The sequence below is a fragment of the Sceloporus occidentalis genome, unplaced genomic scaffold, assembly GCF_023333645.1.
Source record: "Sceloporus occidentalis isolate IW3139 unplaced genomic scaffold, rSceOcc1.0.p SCAF_2, whole genome shotgun sequence".
In the NCBI taxonomy this organism is placed as follows: domain Eukaryota; kingdom Metazoa; phylum Chordata; class Lepidosauria; order Squamata; family Phrynosomatidae; genus Sceloporus; species Sceloporus occidentalis.
The window spans coordinates 113,508,178-113,523,170 of record NW_028316982.1 but is presented as its reverse complement, the minus strand read 5'-3'; the positions used below and the strand labels follow the sequence as shown (position 1 = coordinate 113,523,170).

At 39.2% G+C, this 14,993-nt stretch overlaps 1 protein-coding gene across 1 annotated transcript in view; it reads left to right on the top strand.

The window, feature by feature from the left end:
• NRG3 (neuregulin 3) overlaps positions 1-14,993 on the top strand; it is a 763,610-nt gene that overhangs the window by 292,571 nt on the left and 456,046 nt on the right. The window contains exon 2 of the mRNA XM_089510637.1: positions 5,711-5,840. Coding sequence (XP_089366763.1) covers positions 5,711-5,840 — 130 coding nt within the window. The remainder of the gene's footprint in view (positions 1-5,710; positions 5,841-14,993) is intronic.

Below are 14,993 nucleotides of genomic sequence, written 5' to 3'. Positions count from 1 at the left end.
CAAGCAGCTTTATTTTGGCAGTCTGTAACAAGCCATAAAAAACCTTCCCATTATTTGCAATGCAGTGAAGTGTGTTTGTTGCCCAATCAGGCTTATCACACCACTTTAAAAAAGCAACTTACCGTTCCCAAATTGAATTCTAATTCAGGCTGCATCCTGGTACTATCGCATGGCTTTTGTCTCCAAATCCACTATCCTAGTACAGCCCGGCTGCAACCCAGGTTCCTTAATGTGCTTCAGCAGCCATTTTTCAAAGTCAGGAGCTTTCCGACTTTGAAAAATGGCTTCCAAAGCATGTTAAGGGACCTAGGCTGCAGTCAGGTTGTACTTGGATGGTGGATTTGGAGACAAAAATCACATAATAGGACCAGAATGCAGCTCGAATTCAATTTGGGAGTGGCAAGTCACTTTTTAAAGTGGTGTGATAAGCCTGATTGGGCAACAAACACACTTCACTGCATTGTAAATAATGGGAAGCTTTTTATAGTTTAGAAATATTAGGCCTTTTTTAGTTTGAATGAATGTACAGACACCCTACTTTTGTCTTCTTTCCAATTTTCTTTTCTCTAAAAAACATACAAAACCTAATTCAACCTGAGTTAATCGTGAGACAAAAGAAAAGAAATATGCATATAAGGCAAGAAATATATGTTTTGATGTCTAAGCACAGTCAGAACTGGCTGTAACATCTCTCAAAAGCAAAGAGAAAGGCTTTTAAAAAGCCAACTGTCAGCACACCTAATAGTCTCCCTATTTTCTACTCAATGAAATATACTCTATAATACTGGACTGGCACTTTCTGATTTTTTAAAAAAAATATTTGTTGCTGTTAGTTTGAAATATTTCATCTTTGGCAAATCTCCAGCAGTTGGGAAATGTATTGTTTGCTGAGCGGAAAGGAAAGCACTACATTACAGTTGAAGGACTACTAGGGTATTGGGCATGCACTACCCTTCTATAAAGAGAGCAGTGCTCCAGAAATTACTATAATTTAACATTTCTAGTAGAAGGATTCCTTCCATCCTCTGGTAATATGGTGCTATAGCCACCAGAGAGTGGCTGTCAGATGAAATCTAATTGAATAGAATTTGATTGTCATTGTATAGCATGTTGAATGTGCAGAAGTTTAAAAGTGCTGATTAAAAATTAGAATGTAACATCCTGCCAGTTAGCTGAAGTCAGAATTCATGGTAAATGGGTAGAGGGAAATTAGAGGATATCTTAACTTACAGAATGGCATCGATATAATAGAGAATGATGATTCAGAGTTGTCAACCAGGCATATATTAAAAAGCTTTTATATTCTGAACATTATGGGAATAGAGAGAAAAGACTGAACATATCTTTTTCAAATGGCCTTTCCTATAAATTTAGTCCACCTCAATTACAAAAAACAAAACAAAAAAAAACACAACCTGGCTATTTAAGATAAGATTCTCTGGGGAAGTATTGTCCAGAAATGGGAAAGTTCCTTTCTCAAAGTAATGTATTAGCATCATAGAATCATAGAATTGTAGAGTTGGAAGAGACCGCAAGGGCCATCCAGTCCAACCTCCTGCCATGCAGGAAATCTCAATCAAAGCATCCCTGACAGATGGCCTTCCAGCCTCTGCTTAAAGGCTTCCAAGGAGGGAGACTCCACTACACTCCGAGGGAGTGTGTTCCACTGTCGAACAGCCCTTACTGTCAGGAAGTTCCTTCTAATGTTGAGGTGGAATCGCTTTTCCTGCAGCTTGCATCCATTGCTCCAGGTCCTGTTCTCTGGAACAGCAGAAAACAAGCTTGTTCCCTCTTCAATATGACATCCCTTCAAATATTTAAACAGGGCTATCATATCACCTCTTAGCCTTCTCTTTTCCAGGCTAAACATACCCAGCTCCCTAAGGCGTTCCTCATATGGCACGATTTCCAGACCCTTTACCATCTTAGTTGCCCTCCTTTGGACATGCTCCAGTTTTTCCACATACATATTTGAATTGTGGTGCCCAGAAGTGGACACAATATTCCAGGTGGTGCCTGATCAGAGCAGAATAGAGTGACACTATTACTTCTCTTGATCTAGACACTATACTTCTATTGCTGCACCCTAAAATTGCATTGGCCTTTTTAACTGCTGCATCACACTGTTAACTCATGTTCAACTTATGTTCTACTTGGACTCCTAGATCCCTTTCACATGTAGTCTGGTTCAGCCATGTGTCCCCCATCCTATATCTGTGCATTTTATTTTTCTGCCCTAAGTGCAGTACCTTACATTTCTCCATGTTGAATTTCATTTTGTTAGCTTTGGTCCAGCTTTCTAGTCTATTCAGGTCATTTTGAATTTTGAGCCTGTCCTCTGGGGTATTAGCTACTCCTTCTAATTTGGTGTCATCTGCAAAATTGATAAGTATGCCCCCAAGTCTGTCATCCAAGTCATTGATAAAGATGTTGAAAAGCACTGGGCCCAGGACAGAGCCTTGTGGGACCCCACTGGTCACTTCTCTCCATGATGAAAGGGATCCATTGTTGAGCACCCTTTGGGTTCGGCTGGTCAACCAGTTACAAATCCATGTAATAGTTACTTTGTCTAGCCCACATTTTACAAGCTTGTTTGCAAGAATGTCATGGGAAACCTTGTCAAAGGCCTTACTGAAATCAAGATATACTATATCCACAGCATTCCCTTCATCTACCAAGCTGGTAATTTTATCAAAGAAAGATATTGATGGTTGTAGTTTCAAACATCCCTCCTTTAACCAGATACCATTATAGCCACATTTCCCCCAACAAATTCTTCACCAACCCCTACTTTTCAAGAATAACCATTACCCTTTAGAAAAGTCCAATAACATTTGAAATCCACCAAACAATGGCGCGTTACAGACCACCCAGAAGGGGCAGTCTCGCACCGCTGCGGTTGCAGCGCCGAGGAGTCGCAGCAGCCAAACTGTGCGACTCCTCCGCTCTGCAAATAAGAAGCGCCAAAATGGTGCTTCTCTTTGTGGTGCAGATATGACGCAGCAAGGCGCCAATGGTGCACTCACAGCATCATATGCGCCGCATGATGTGCGGATGCAGCGCATTCGCTACTTAAAGATGGTGGCCCCCGTGTGGAACGGGCACAGCCATTTTGTACGGAATCGGTCCGTATTAGGGTTAGGGGCGTCTGGAACTGATGCCCCTTTCTAACCCTAATAGGGACCCAGTCTGTACTATAGGCCCATTTGTAACAGGCCAATGATACTTTTATTGGACCAGCCAAAATGCACAATATACGTTTTGCAAGCTTTCAAAGCTCCACTGGCTTCTTTATCAGGCAAGGTGGTAAACCAAACATTTCTGCTAAAATAAAGGTTACTACTACTACTACTACTAATAATAATAATAAAAAGGGGCACTGTGACCTCACAAAGGATGGAGACATACTGGATTGCAAAGGAAGTATCTTTTTGTGTTACAAATGCAAGATAAATTTACTGGATCTAGAGAATTTCCCAGTACCCACACAGCCAGAAGGAGGAGGGGCCAGCCTGCATGAATAACCCCTCCATACCATCTGAACTGAGAACAACAAAATGCAGGTCCATTATATCTCTACACCACATAAGCATCTTTTTAAAACCTCTATGCTATTCTCCAGCCCCCAGGCCTCTGTCTACCTGCCAAGTGGTACTGTGAGCAGTGACAAGAATTCAATTAGACAGGTCATGCAAGAGACTAATATTTGTCATTGTGAATGTTTTGTATTGTGAAATATGAGCAATGTGTCATATAGTTCAGTGGGGAAGGGACTGTGATGGCCTTTCGGTTGTCTGCAGTCCTAGCCTGCATAGCCAGTAATATTAGGAATTGCAGTTCAACAAATCTTGAGGACCACATGATTCCTGCTCTTGTACTAGAGGACATCATTTTGTTAGAATCCTCCTAAAGGTGACCAATTGTGAAAAGCAAAATTTGTAGTTCCTATGGTGTCCCACCCCCCACTTTCTTTCCATAGTTAGGAATTTGCTGGCTCTGGTTCTCTATAAAAATGCCATGCTCTAAACAGCCCCGTTTCAAAATTTAATGACATTGTAACAAAACAACAAAAAAGCTTGGCCTTGGGAGAAAGAAAACAGACAATATGATGTAGAAATCTTTTTGTCTTGTACCTACAATGAACAATATAAAGAGCAAACTCTAGAGAAATATTATGACTTCTTTTCCACTTTTAAAAGCCAAACTTTACCCAAGCTATCAATGTGTTGTCATTGTAGTACATTCCTTCACACACAAAATTTCAATTAACTTCTCCTAGATATGCTGCACTTTGCAAAGTATCACTGTTCACACATGGGAAAGAGTAAAGCTAGGGATGAAAGTGCTCAGAGTAACGGTTAAACATTCTCAAGCATTAAGGCTTAAGGAAATACCATATATACTTGACTATAAGTCAACCTCATGTATAAGTCTAGGGCAGGTTTTGGGGACAAAATTAGGGATTTACATATGACCCGTGGATGTTGAGGGTAAAACTTATGGACATGTAACAAAGGATCTAAATGATAAAACAAAGGAAAATGATGCCAAAAAATTCCAGCTGGCATTACTGTTTGTGCTCACTCCACATGGACAAGAGAGTAGAGAGGGATTGGGTCAGTGCTTCCAGGTTGGATTAAACTTTTGCCTTTCACCAGAGGATGATTCCTTTTTTAAAAAAATAAGAGTTAAAGTACAGTACTTACATTGATGCATGGATAAGTTGACTCAGGTATTTTGGGTCAATTTTTGGACTAATTTTTTTTTAGACTTATACATAATTACTTGCTAATTAGCTTACTTGCTGTTCACCGCTATGATCTTTGGAATAGCGGTATATAAATAAAACAAATTATTATTATTATTATTATTATTATTATTATTATTATTATATACAGTATTTAGAAGGGTTGTTATGTTGTCTTGGATAAAAGGTCTAATGTGAAGCTCAGCCCATAGCTTACAATTACAATAATTATAATGACGACTGAGGTCTCTGATGCTGCCATTGTATAGTACCTGTGCTAATTTGAACTAGGCCCAAATATGGACAGCCTTGGGTTAGGCTTCATCTAAGTGAAGCCTAACCCAAGGCTGTCCATATTTGTGCCTAGTACAAAGAGTCCCTGCTGCCTCATTTTCCTATGTTTGCTTCTTTAAAAAATCTCAGAAGTCTTACCAACAGGATCTCAGAAAGCCTTTTGCCATTCCTCTGCCTTTTTTGAATCTCAAGAATCTTCACATCAATGTCTTAGGTTCTATGTGTTTTCACCAGTATCTTTCCCAGTATAGTTATATGGCATGGCTACACGTGCCTCCCATATTCTTGGGTGAGTGTGAACTTTAAAGGAGCTACCCAAGGCTGCATCTGCACTGCTTTATCTAAATGCTTTGGGCTACCGGGATTTGTAGTGTCCTGTAGCTACATATTTCACAAAATTATAAAACCCAGAATTCCATAGCACTGAGCCATGGTAGTTAAAGTGGTGCCAAGCTGCATTATTTCTTAAGTATATGCATCCCAAGAAACTGAATCATTTCCAAAAATAGGTTCAATTATTCAGAAAGCTCCTTTGCAGTATGGCTAAAGCTGGAGTGAATTCACCACCCCAGAAACCACCAGTCATATTTGTGTCTTGCAGGAACCGAAGCAAGGATTTAGATGTTCTCTACTGACCACATTTCTGTTTCCCTTTTGCTTTCTCTCCAGATACCACCACATACTCCACTGAGCAATCTGAGCACTTTAAGCCATGCAAAGATAAGGATCTTGCATACTGTCTCAATGATGGGGAATGCTTTGTCATCGAAACCCTAACAGGCTCCCACAAACACTGCCGGTAAGTCTTTATATGTAACTGAGGTTTGCTAGCATGTGGCTATTTCTCCATCCCTGCTGCATCCCAGGCAGCGGGGAAAAAAAACCTACATATCAATCTGGGGCCAGTGTAATCACAAATGAATAGAAATTACAACAGGTCAGGCCTTTCCTTTTGAAAAGCTATATTGTATATTATGGAACACTGTACATCTGAGTAACAAGTTACCACTTGCATAGATAAAAATCTTTCCCCCTCCCATAAGAAGTTTTTGCCCCGAATATGGAGGATATGTTTATTACTGAAGAATGAGGATAATGGCAAACTTTATGTATTCTGCAGTGGGTCCTCTTATATTTGAAACAGACAAAGGAATGTTGATTTCTGCACCTCTGGTATTCAGTAGAAAAAGTTTGTCTAATGATTGATATAATTAGTTAATGATGTTCATTAGTCTGTTCAGAGCTATCTTCAGGAATGGTGTGTTTTGGAGGGGAAATCATCAGCTGGTCTTCTTGGTATTCAAACAGGAGAAAATGAATGTCAAAGCACTTGCCAGTAATAAAACACTGGCCAAGCATTTACAACAAAAACTCCTACAGATTTAAGGCAAGTAGTGGCAAATGGGGTTTTCCCTGTTTATGCAGGTTATTATTTTCCAGCAAATTCTACATATATTTAACCATAAAATGCAAATATCTTTCTAATGTGGTCATCAGATACAATTAGTAGACATTTTTTTTACAAAGTAAGAGGTATTGTTGTTGTTCAGTTCAATATTGTATAGATTCACACACTTGACAGCCATTACAAGACAACACAGGGTAGGAACTGCTGAAAATAAATGACCCTGTAGCTCACGAACAACGTTTGTTTTTCATATTTTCACAATTCAAGCAAAGTCAACATTGTTGTCCTGCTCTAGACTGCCTTATACATATGCTTATACTTACTTGATTGTCACTTGTTGTAACATGGTACTACTAGCCATGGTGGTTGTTACCTGTTGTTTTTCTTTTGTTGTAGAGTAGAGATACACAACATTGTATTTTATTGAAGCAAAGAGTAAATAATTGATTTCTCAGAACACAGGCTAGACCCAGTTTCCCAAGCATTTTCCTTTGGATGCCCTACCAATTTTTCTTCAACGAATATTCTGCAGGGTTTGCTCATTTTTTAAATAATCATCACTGCCACCATCCTGTTTTCTAGCCTTCCTTCTCTATATATGTATTTGTGAGTCATGCTATACTTCAATGTTATAGCTTTATCTGAGTCTTGAATGTAATGGCTAATATATACTTTAAATGCATGTGGTCTTTACTTGTTAGGCTCTTATGGTAAACAGGCATCAGTTGTAATAGTTGCTGTCAATTTGCTGTAAACAGATGATTTGTGTGACAAGATTCACTTCTGGTACTCAGAAGACTGCCTGGAGCAAGGCTGGGCCGCATGTGACCTGCAAATGACAACCTGTGCATTGTATGCATCCCTTTTACCCATTTTGTGCTACTTCTCCCACACAGCTCCAGAACCATCACCAAATTATGATAGCATCTTTCCTTTCCTTTATCCCCTGACACTTCTGGAAGTGAAATAGATACTAGGATTCATGAACACCGTCCTGCACCATAAAGAGCAAATCCACCAGAAGTGTAGCCCCAGGAGGCTGTCTGGAATGGCCCCAGAGGAAAAGCAATTTTTGACATTTGTTCTCTTGGAGATGTTTGTGTTTATCATTGTTTGTTAAAAATAGGCTCAGGATGACTTCTCCCTGCATTATCCCTACACACATATAATTAAATCCAGTTTTTAAGTCCATACTAAATACAACATTTAGGACATTTTCATACCACACAATTATAGTACACAATTATTTGATATCACTTTAAGTGTCACAATTATTTGATACCACTTTAGGAATCCTAGGAACTGTTTAGAAATCTCATCCAGAGAGCACTAGTTCTTCACCAAACTAGAAACCCCAGGATTTGACAGGATGCAGTGATGGTAGTTAAAGTAGTATTGAAGTGCTCTGCGTAATGTGAAACATAAATTAATCTCAGTTATTCTTGGGGCAAAGCAATTAAGCTAAGAAACAAGAAAATGTCACTTCCTGTGCCGCCTACTTTTTAAAGCTATTTGTTCCTATTGCTTTTAACAGTCTGAGGTGAGCCAGATGTAACTAGACTCCATCTCCTCTCACCCACAGCCAACATGGCCAGTGGGCAGGGAAAGTAGGAATTGGTTTCCAACAATGTCTACAGGGCCTACAGTTGTCCAGTCCTGTTTTACTAAACATGTTCTTGAGCTCTGTGCAGCCTTTGAATCTGTCTGTGAATCTTACCACACAGGCTCTCCACAGAACAGAAGGAGAACGGAATCAAAAATCACCTCCTCTGGGACAGATTGGGAATGGAAGGGAAGGGAATGAGTGAGGGACATTCTGTGTGCAGTAAAATGCATCTCCCACTCGTTCCGTTCCCTTCCCAGCCCCTTTTGGGCTGTTCTCATCCTGTGCCTGGAGCCCTATGCAGTAAGGTCCTGTGATTCTCCATCTGTGCCCATCACATGGTGTTGGTTTCACCACTGTGTTTTATGCATAACCTGAGAAAAGGATAATTTGGCTCTGTGATGTCACATGTCACATACCAGGGTTGGCCACATGGCAATATGTGGATCTGTTCCAGCCCCTTCAATAACTTTAAGTGGCTAATGTGATGAAACAAATGTGTTTCCATGAATATCATATGCATGTTTACTATATAGCTGTCCCACCTTGTGAAAATGCAAATTATAAGTGGTCAATGCCTTTTAATTTACTCTTGTAGAGATGTTATTATACAGCTTGATCATCTTTGGCAGGGTGTACTGTGTTGACATACACTTCTAATTCCTGGGCTGGTGTTCAAAGAACTGCCCAGTCCCTCAAATCCCAGAGGTTGACAATCCCCTTTGTGCAGCACATAAGGAGAAATAACTGGATTTGCCAACCCAAACAACATCAGACAAAGGAAAAACCTATCCAGCTTTTAATATTCAGCGTCTGGCTGGTGCTTTTGTTTTTCTTTTCAATCATATATGCTCCACTGATCATTCACTTCTCCCCCTTATTTACTTTCCTCAGATGACACACTTATTAAATTAATTATTCTGAATCATGAAGCGTGGAAATCTATGGCATTAACTTGCTAAATCTGTCATAAAACTTTATAGGCACTTTAAGAAACTATTCTATTAGTAGCTGGCCCAGTCTTTATCTTTGAGCCTAGGACAACAATAGATAGAAACATTTGCCTTTCTTCTCCCCGTAGCACATTCACCCACCTGCTTTCTGCATGGGGAGAAGAAACAAGGGCCAAAGGCCTTCCAGTTTGAAACGTGTGAGAAGGGATAGGAAAAAAGGGTTTTCTTTTTCTCTGGGCATAGATATTTCAAGTGAACAACATTCAGAGACCTGGGATGAATGACAAAGAGAGAGTAACCTGGGAGTTCCAGTAGGAGGTTAGTTTATGATTGATTTTCATGGAATAGGGGCTCACTGTAGCCCAGAAAAAAAGAGAGTAGGATGGGAACCTGTTTAACCAGAGCCATTGGCTTGCTTCTAAAGAGAAATAGCAGGGGAGAAATATACTATTTTAATTTTTATCTTTGGATGTCAAAATGTTGGAGATCTGGGGCCCATTTGCACTATAAAATTATCGATCTATGATTCCACATTAACTGACATGGCAATATGTTATGGTATCTGTGTCTTGTGGTGTGGGGAACAACTAGAGCACTCTGGCAAAGAATTAAAGATACTGCTTCCTAAACTTCAAATCCTAGGATATCGTAGGTAGTTGCTATGACATTTAAAGTGGAATCATAGCATTATAATTCTGTAGTGTGAAAGAAACTTGATCCACCCACACTTCTACATTCTTCTGCACTTGAAACACTTTACATACAATGACTGCTGGATGAATGTTTAAGCTGACTCTATTGAAAAATGTGTCCAGGAGGGATAAAAAGAATATTCAAAAGTATTTTTAAAAGTATTTTTAAATGATATTTTTGTTTTGCTTTGTTTTTGTTTTTTCCTTTAGTATTGAGAAACCCTGACAAGAAGAATCATAAACTGATGAGCATATTCACAGTCTAGAACTGATTCTGTGCAAAATGTCTCTGTTTTGCACAGAAAGCAGCATTATCTGCACAGGAAATAGCATTTTCTGCACAGAGAATAATGTTTTGATGCAGAAACATTAATTCCTGCACAGAAAATGTTGTTTTCTGTACAGAAAACATTGTAATTGGGAATGTATTCTACATAAAATTCACAGATAGATATTGAATAGGAAACAGGATTTTTGTGTGTGGAGAAAACAGAAAATTTTGGAAAATCAAAATTCTTAAATTACTTATTGCTATTTTTGAGAAGAAATTTAGGAGATTAGCGCACGTGCCTTATCCCGCCTTTTTCCCAATGGGATAGACACATGTTTAAGTGTCAAAGATGGGAGAGTATGAAAAGACACTTGATACTTAAATGTGTGTCTATCCCATTGGGAAACAGGCAAACACAATAATTTCCTTAGTGAATAATTACATCCCTAGTGTTCAGGGCCAAACTGTGGGGGGAAATACAGCTGCAGTTTACTTTGGCCTAGACTAGGAAATTATAAGGAAGAAATGGAAGCTGTATATTGTGGTAGGAATTTTCAGGTCTTCAGATGTTGTAGAACTGCAACTCCCAGTATTCTTCTTCATTGCCTGTGCTGTCTATGTCTGCTTCTGTCCAGTATTATTTAGACAACCACACAATTCCCACTTATGATATAGATCACATTTGAGGCTTTTTGTGTAAACTCATTTCCCTGGTGTCTTCTTGATACTTTATAATACATCTCCCATAAGCATCAGACACAATTGGCAATATAGGGGCAGTACAGACGGGCAGCTAGAAGCTATCCCTGCAAGCCCTGTGTCTGTGCTGCAGCATCTGTATGTTGCAGCTCAGATGCACCATCCAAAAGGAGCCGCTCTAGGTGGCTCCTTTTTTTGTGCCATCATAAGGGCTGCAACACTGCCCTCTGATGTCTCTTCTGCCCAGAGGCATGTAGACGCTCATGCACCATTGCGTCATTAGGCTGCACCCCTTGTGGATTGGGCCACAGCCTTGTGATGTAATGGCACCAATATTAGGGCTCGGCACATATGGATGCTGCGCCGTATCGAGCCCTAATATCGGTGCAAATGGCCTGTCTGCACTGGTCCATACTCACTGCCTGTAGGAAGATGCTCCAATCTTGAGAAATCTGTTCAAGGGGTGTTACAACAGAGGAAACAACATGGGAAACAGTAAACCTCTAGACCATGTCTTCTTTAGGTGATAGGAAATGAATGTGCATTAGAAATTCTAGATTAGGGTTGGAACTGTGCAGCTCCATAGATGTTGTTAGACCATATAACTCCCATGAGCCCTAGCCAGAATTTCCAATGGTGAGGAATCATGGGAGCTGCAGTGCAGCAGCATCTGAAGGGGCACATACTCTTGTACTAGGATCTTTCAGGAAAGAGAATGAGATGTGTGCTCTAAGGCCCTGGGTTATTCAGTCCTACCCTGAGAACATCCATCAAAGGGCAAGGCAGCATAAGAGAACACTAAGCACAACAATAATTGGTGGTTGGTGGGGACATAAGAGAGGACCTTCTCGGTGGCTGCCCCTAGACTCTGGAACTCCCTTCCCAGGGAGATCAGAATGCCTCCCTCCTTGTTGGTCTTCTGCCAGCAGGTTTAAACCTTCTTATGCAAGCAGGCTTTTAAAAACAATGTTCTTAAAGGACTAGGGTATTGTATCATTTTAAGGGTTTAAAATTGCATCTTTTGAACTGTATTTTTATTCTTTTCATATGTAATCTATTTTAATATTCTAACAATTTAATTCTGTTTTAATTTATCACTTTCCTATGCTTTTAGTTGTATTGTTTTAAGATAGTGTGAAGCCGCTCTGAGTCCCAGTTCTGGGAAAAGAGTGGGATACAAATAACAACAACAACAACAATAATAATAGGGAAGATTACCAAGATTAAGATTTTAGATACAATAGCAATTAGCACAGCTTGATACGATATATAGGCCTCAGAACTTCTGGATAAATTAGTTTGACTTCTAGTTCTACACCAGGCACAAAACGCATAATATATCTTATGGACAGTATCTAGATGCTTTTTCTCATGGGGGTGTAATTAATATGCATATGTGCCATCCTGTTACACTTGATTATATATAAAAACCAAATGATCAAGAATATAATGCACTTAAATGGATGGAGCTAAAAGAACCTGGATCCAGAGGCCAATTTTGTAAGACAGAAAAGGGATGATGAAGTTTCAGAAGGTATTTTTTGTAATTGTGCCAAAGTGAATGAGTACCAGGTGTGTCTGAAATAATGTGAACATTTGATCTGCTGTGTGACATTGTTTTTAAAAAAACTAAGCCAACATGATGATCAACTTCAGATGCCATATTTCTCAGATGATGAACATGCATGTGTGTATTGGCCCTGAGATTGATGTAGCAAATGAAAGCCAGTGAATTTTCATCAAATTTAAAATGTAGCTGTAACAGAAAATAATCAATTGTTTGAAACAGGTTATCTCACCAGCAGCTCCCCCATTTTTCAGCTAGGAGATATAGGGGGTACATTACTGGCAGGAAATAACTAAATAACAAATATAGTTGCTATATGTATTTGGTCAGTTAATACGTTCTGCTGTGCTAGTTATATTAATAAGGATATGGATTCTATTGATTAAGTGCCAGCAGGAATAAATATCAACCATGAATTGTCTTTTTGTTGTTGTTGAATTTTCAAGGTTGTGGTAGTAGTACATTTGTGGTAGGGTAATGATGTCCTATTGGTATTTCTATCTCCCTCTCCCCCTTCATAAATAAAGGAAAACTTTCTAATTATGGCAATATCCCTAAATGAAGACTTATAGCTAGAGATTATGTTTTTTTCTAATACAGATGTCTAGTTAATAATTGATTATCTAGTTAAGCTGTATTTCCATACTCCTCTTCCAGCATTGTTCTTCCCCCCTGCTCCTTCCAATGGAAGAACTATTCTACAAATTATTCTCCCTCTTTTTTTTAAACATTTTTAATTTTTTTCTCATAGAGCAACTATGCAACTATGAATACTGTGCAATTTCACATCTTGAAGCAAGAATGGGTATTGTATGAACAAGTCTGGAAAGTAACACCTCACTTTCCGATATGCATTTGGTTCTGTATGTACTTATGAAAGCAGCAGGGTATCATGTCCAGGCCAGTAACAAGAACTCACAGGATGCAAGGCAGCTAGTTAAATCAAATGTTGTAGCTCCAAGGAGAATGCCAAGTGACCATTTTTTCCCAGCAAAGTCTTAAGCTCAGTGGAGATCTTTTACTTATTTCATCAGACTAGCCTTTCCAGACTCCATCCATTACCACAGCATGTTCCACAGCATCTTTTTTTTTCCATTTTTTTTTTATTTTATTACAAAACAAAACAAATTACATTTACCTAAACCACATAACATAAAACATATAACATATATAACATATAACAGAAGCATCTTATCAAAATACACAGTCATCCACCATCCCTCCCCCCCCCCACCCCAACATAAATACCTTTCACTCTCTCCGATGTTCCACAGCATCTTTAAGGAACAGCCTAGCATTTTGCTATACCTTCAAGAGATCATGATGAGCAGTAGTTGGTATTATTGCAAGTGTTTGACATTCTGGAACTCTTGAAAAAGGGTAAGCTGCCCCACCACTGTGGCTAAGCTCCAGGGATGCCGGTGTTGGCCTAGGTTTATTGGGCATGGGAACTGCGAAACATCTGATGTTGGGAGCTTAGTATCTTAGTCTCAGGTGTCCCCACTTTTGGGAAAGTGAGGAATATAAATGAGCCAATACAGCACAGTACAATGCAATATATCATAGTACAGTTCCATATTATATCATACTGTGTATTACTGGAGTCCTGGGTCAGGGCAGTAGGGGTGCTTTCCATGTTTACAGAAGCATGGCCATCATGTACATTCTCAGTGTATTCCCTTCTCAATAGGAATTAGTTCTGAGTAATCATGCATAAGCTTGCAGTGTAAGCTCCCCTTGAGCCCTCTCTATAAACACATGTCATTAACAAGTGGTAACATCACACTGTGCCAGCTCAATAGGCTGATTGCTTGTATTATCCTTTATATTATTGTTTGAATGCTGGGTTAAGAGGAGACTGGTAAAACATTGCTTAAGAAAGAATTTTACAGAAGACTGGCTTAGCAAGTGTGTGTATGTGATTTCAATTCCCTGAAGTGATGAATTTCACAGGGGTTTCTTAGGCAAGGAATACTCAGATGTGGATTTGCCACTTCTGTCCTCTAAAATATAGCCTGCACAAGCTGGTATTCACTGCTAGTCTCCCATCTGCTTACCTTCCAAGGTCAGATGGGATCTGGTACCTTTCCTCAGGACAGGATTTTACAGAAAACCAGCATATCAAGCAATTGTATACAAAAAGACTGTGTGTAAACATATGCTTTATATTTGTTGGTATCGACACAATGACTGGTTTTGCATACCTCTTTTTAAAAAAAGACAAATGAAATAAAAGGATAGAAAGAAAATCAAGTCGGTAATCAAACATGAAAAAGGATAATCCTTCATGGCATCCAAACCAGAAACTGTGCTTTTACGTTCCTAAAAAAGTTGGTATTCAAAAGCAGACACACCAGATTGCCCCTCCCTAAACTTTGTCAGTACTGACTAGAGGTGAAGGGAGCTATAGTCTACTCTCCAGAAGAACACATGCTCTCAACCCTAGAGCAGACAAAAATGAACTAGATGGGTTACTATTCAGGACTGGTAGAAGTCAGCCTTCTAAGAAGGACTTGCTAAAGGTCACAGACTGAAATTTCATGGCTAGGATGGTGTTTAGACACAAGTGCCTTTGAGAAATATTGAATTTTCTGTATGGAAAGAATTAGATATGCTTGTTTTAGACAATAGTATGTGGAAAGTAAAACACTTTCTATATTGAAAAGCAAATAAACACACCTCATGCTTAATTCTCCAAACTGTTTTTAGTCTCTTCTAGACGAGTTGAAAGTTTTGTTTCCGAAATCCACTGATATATT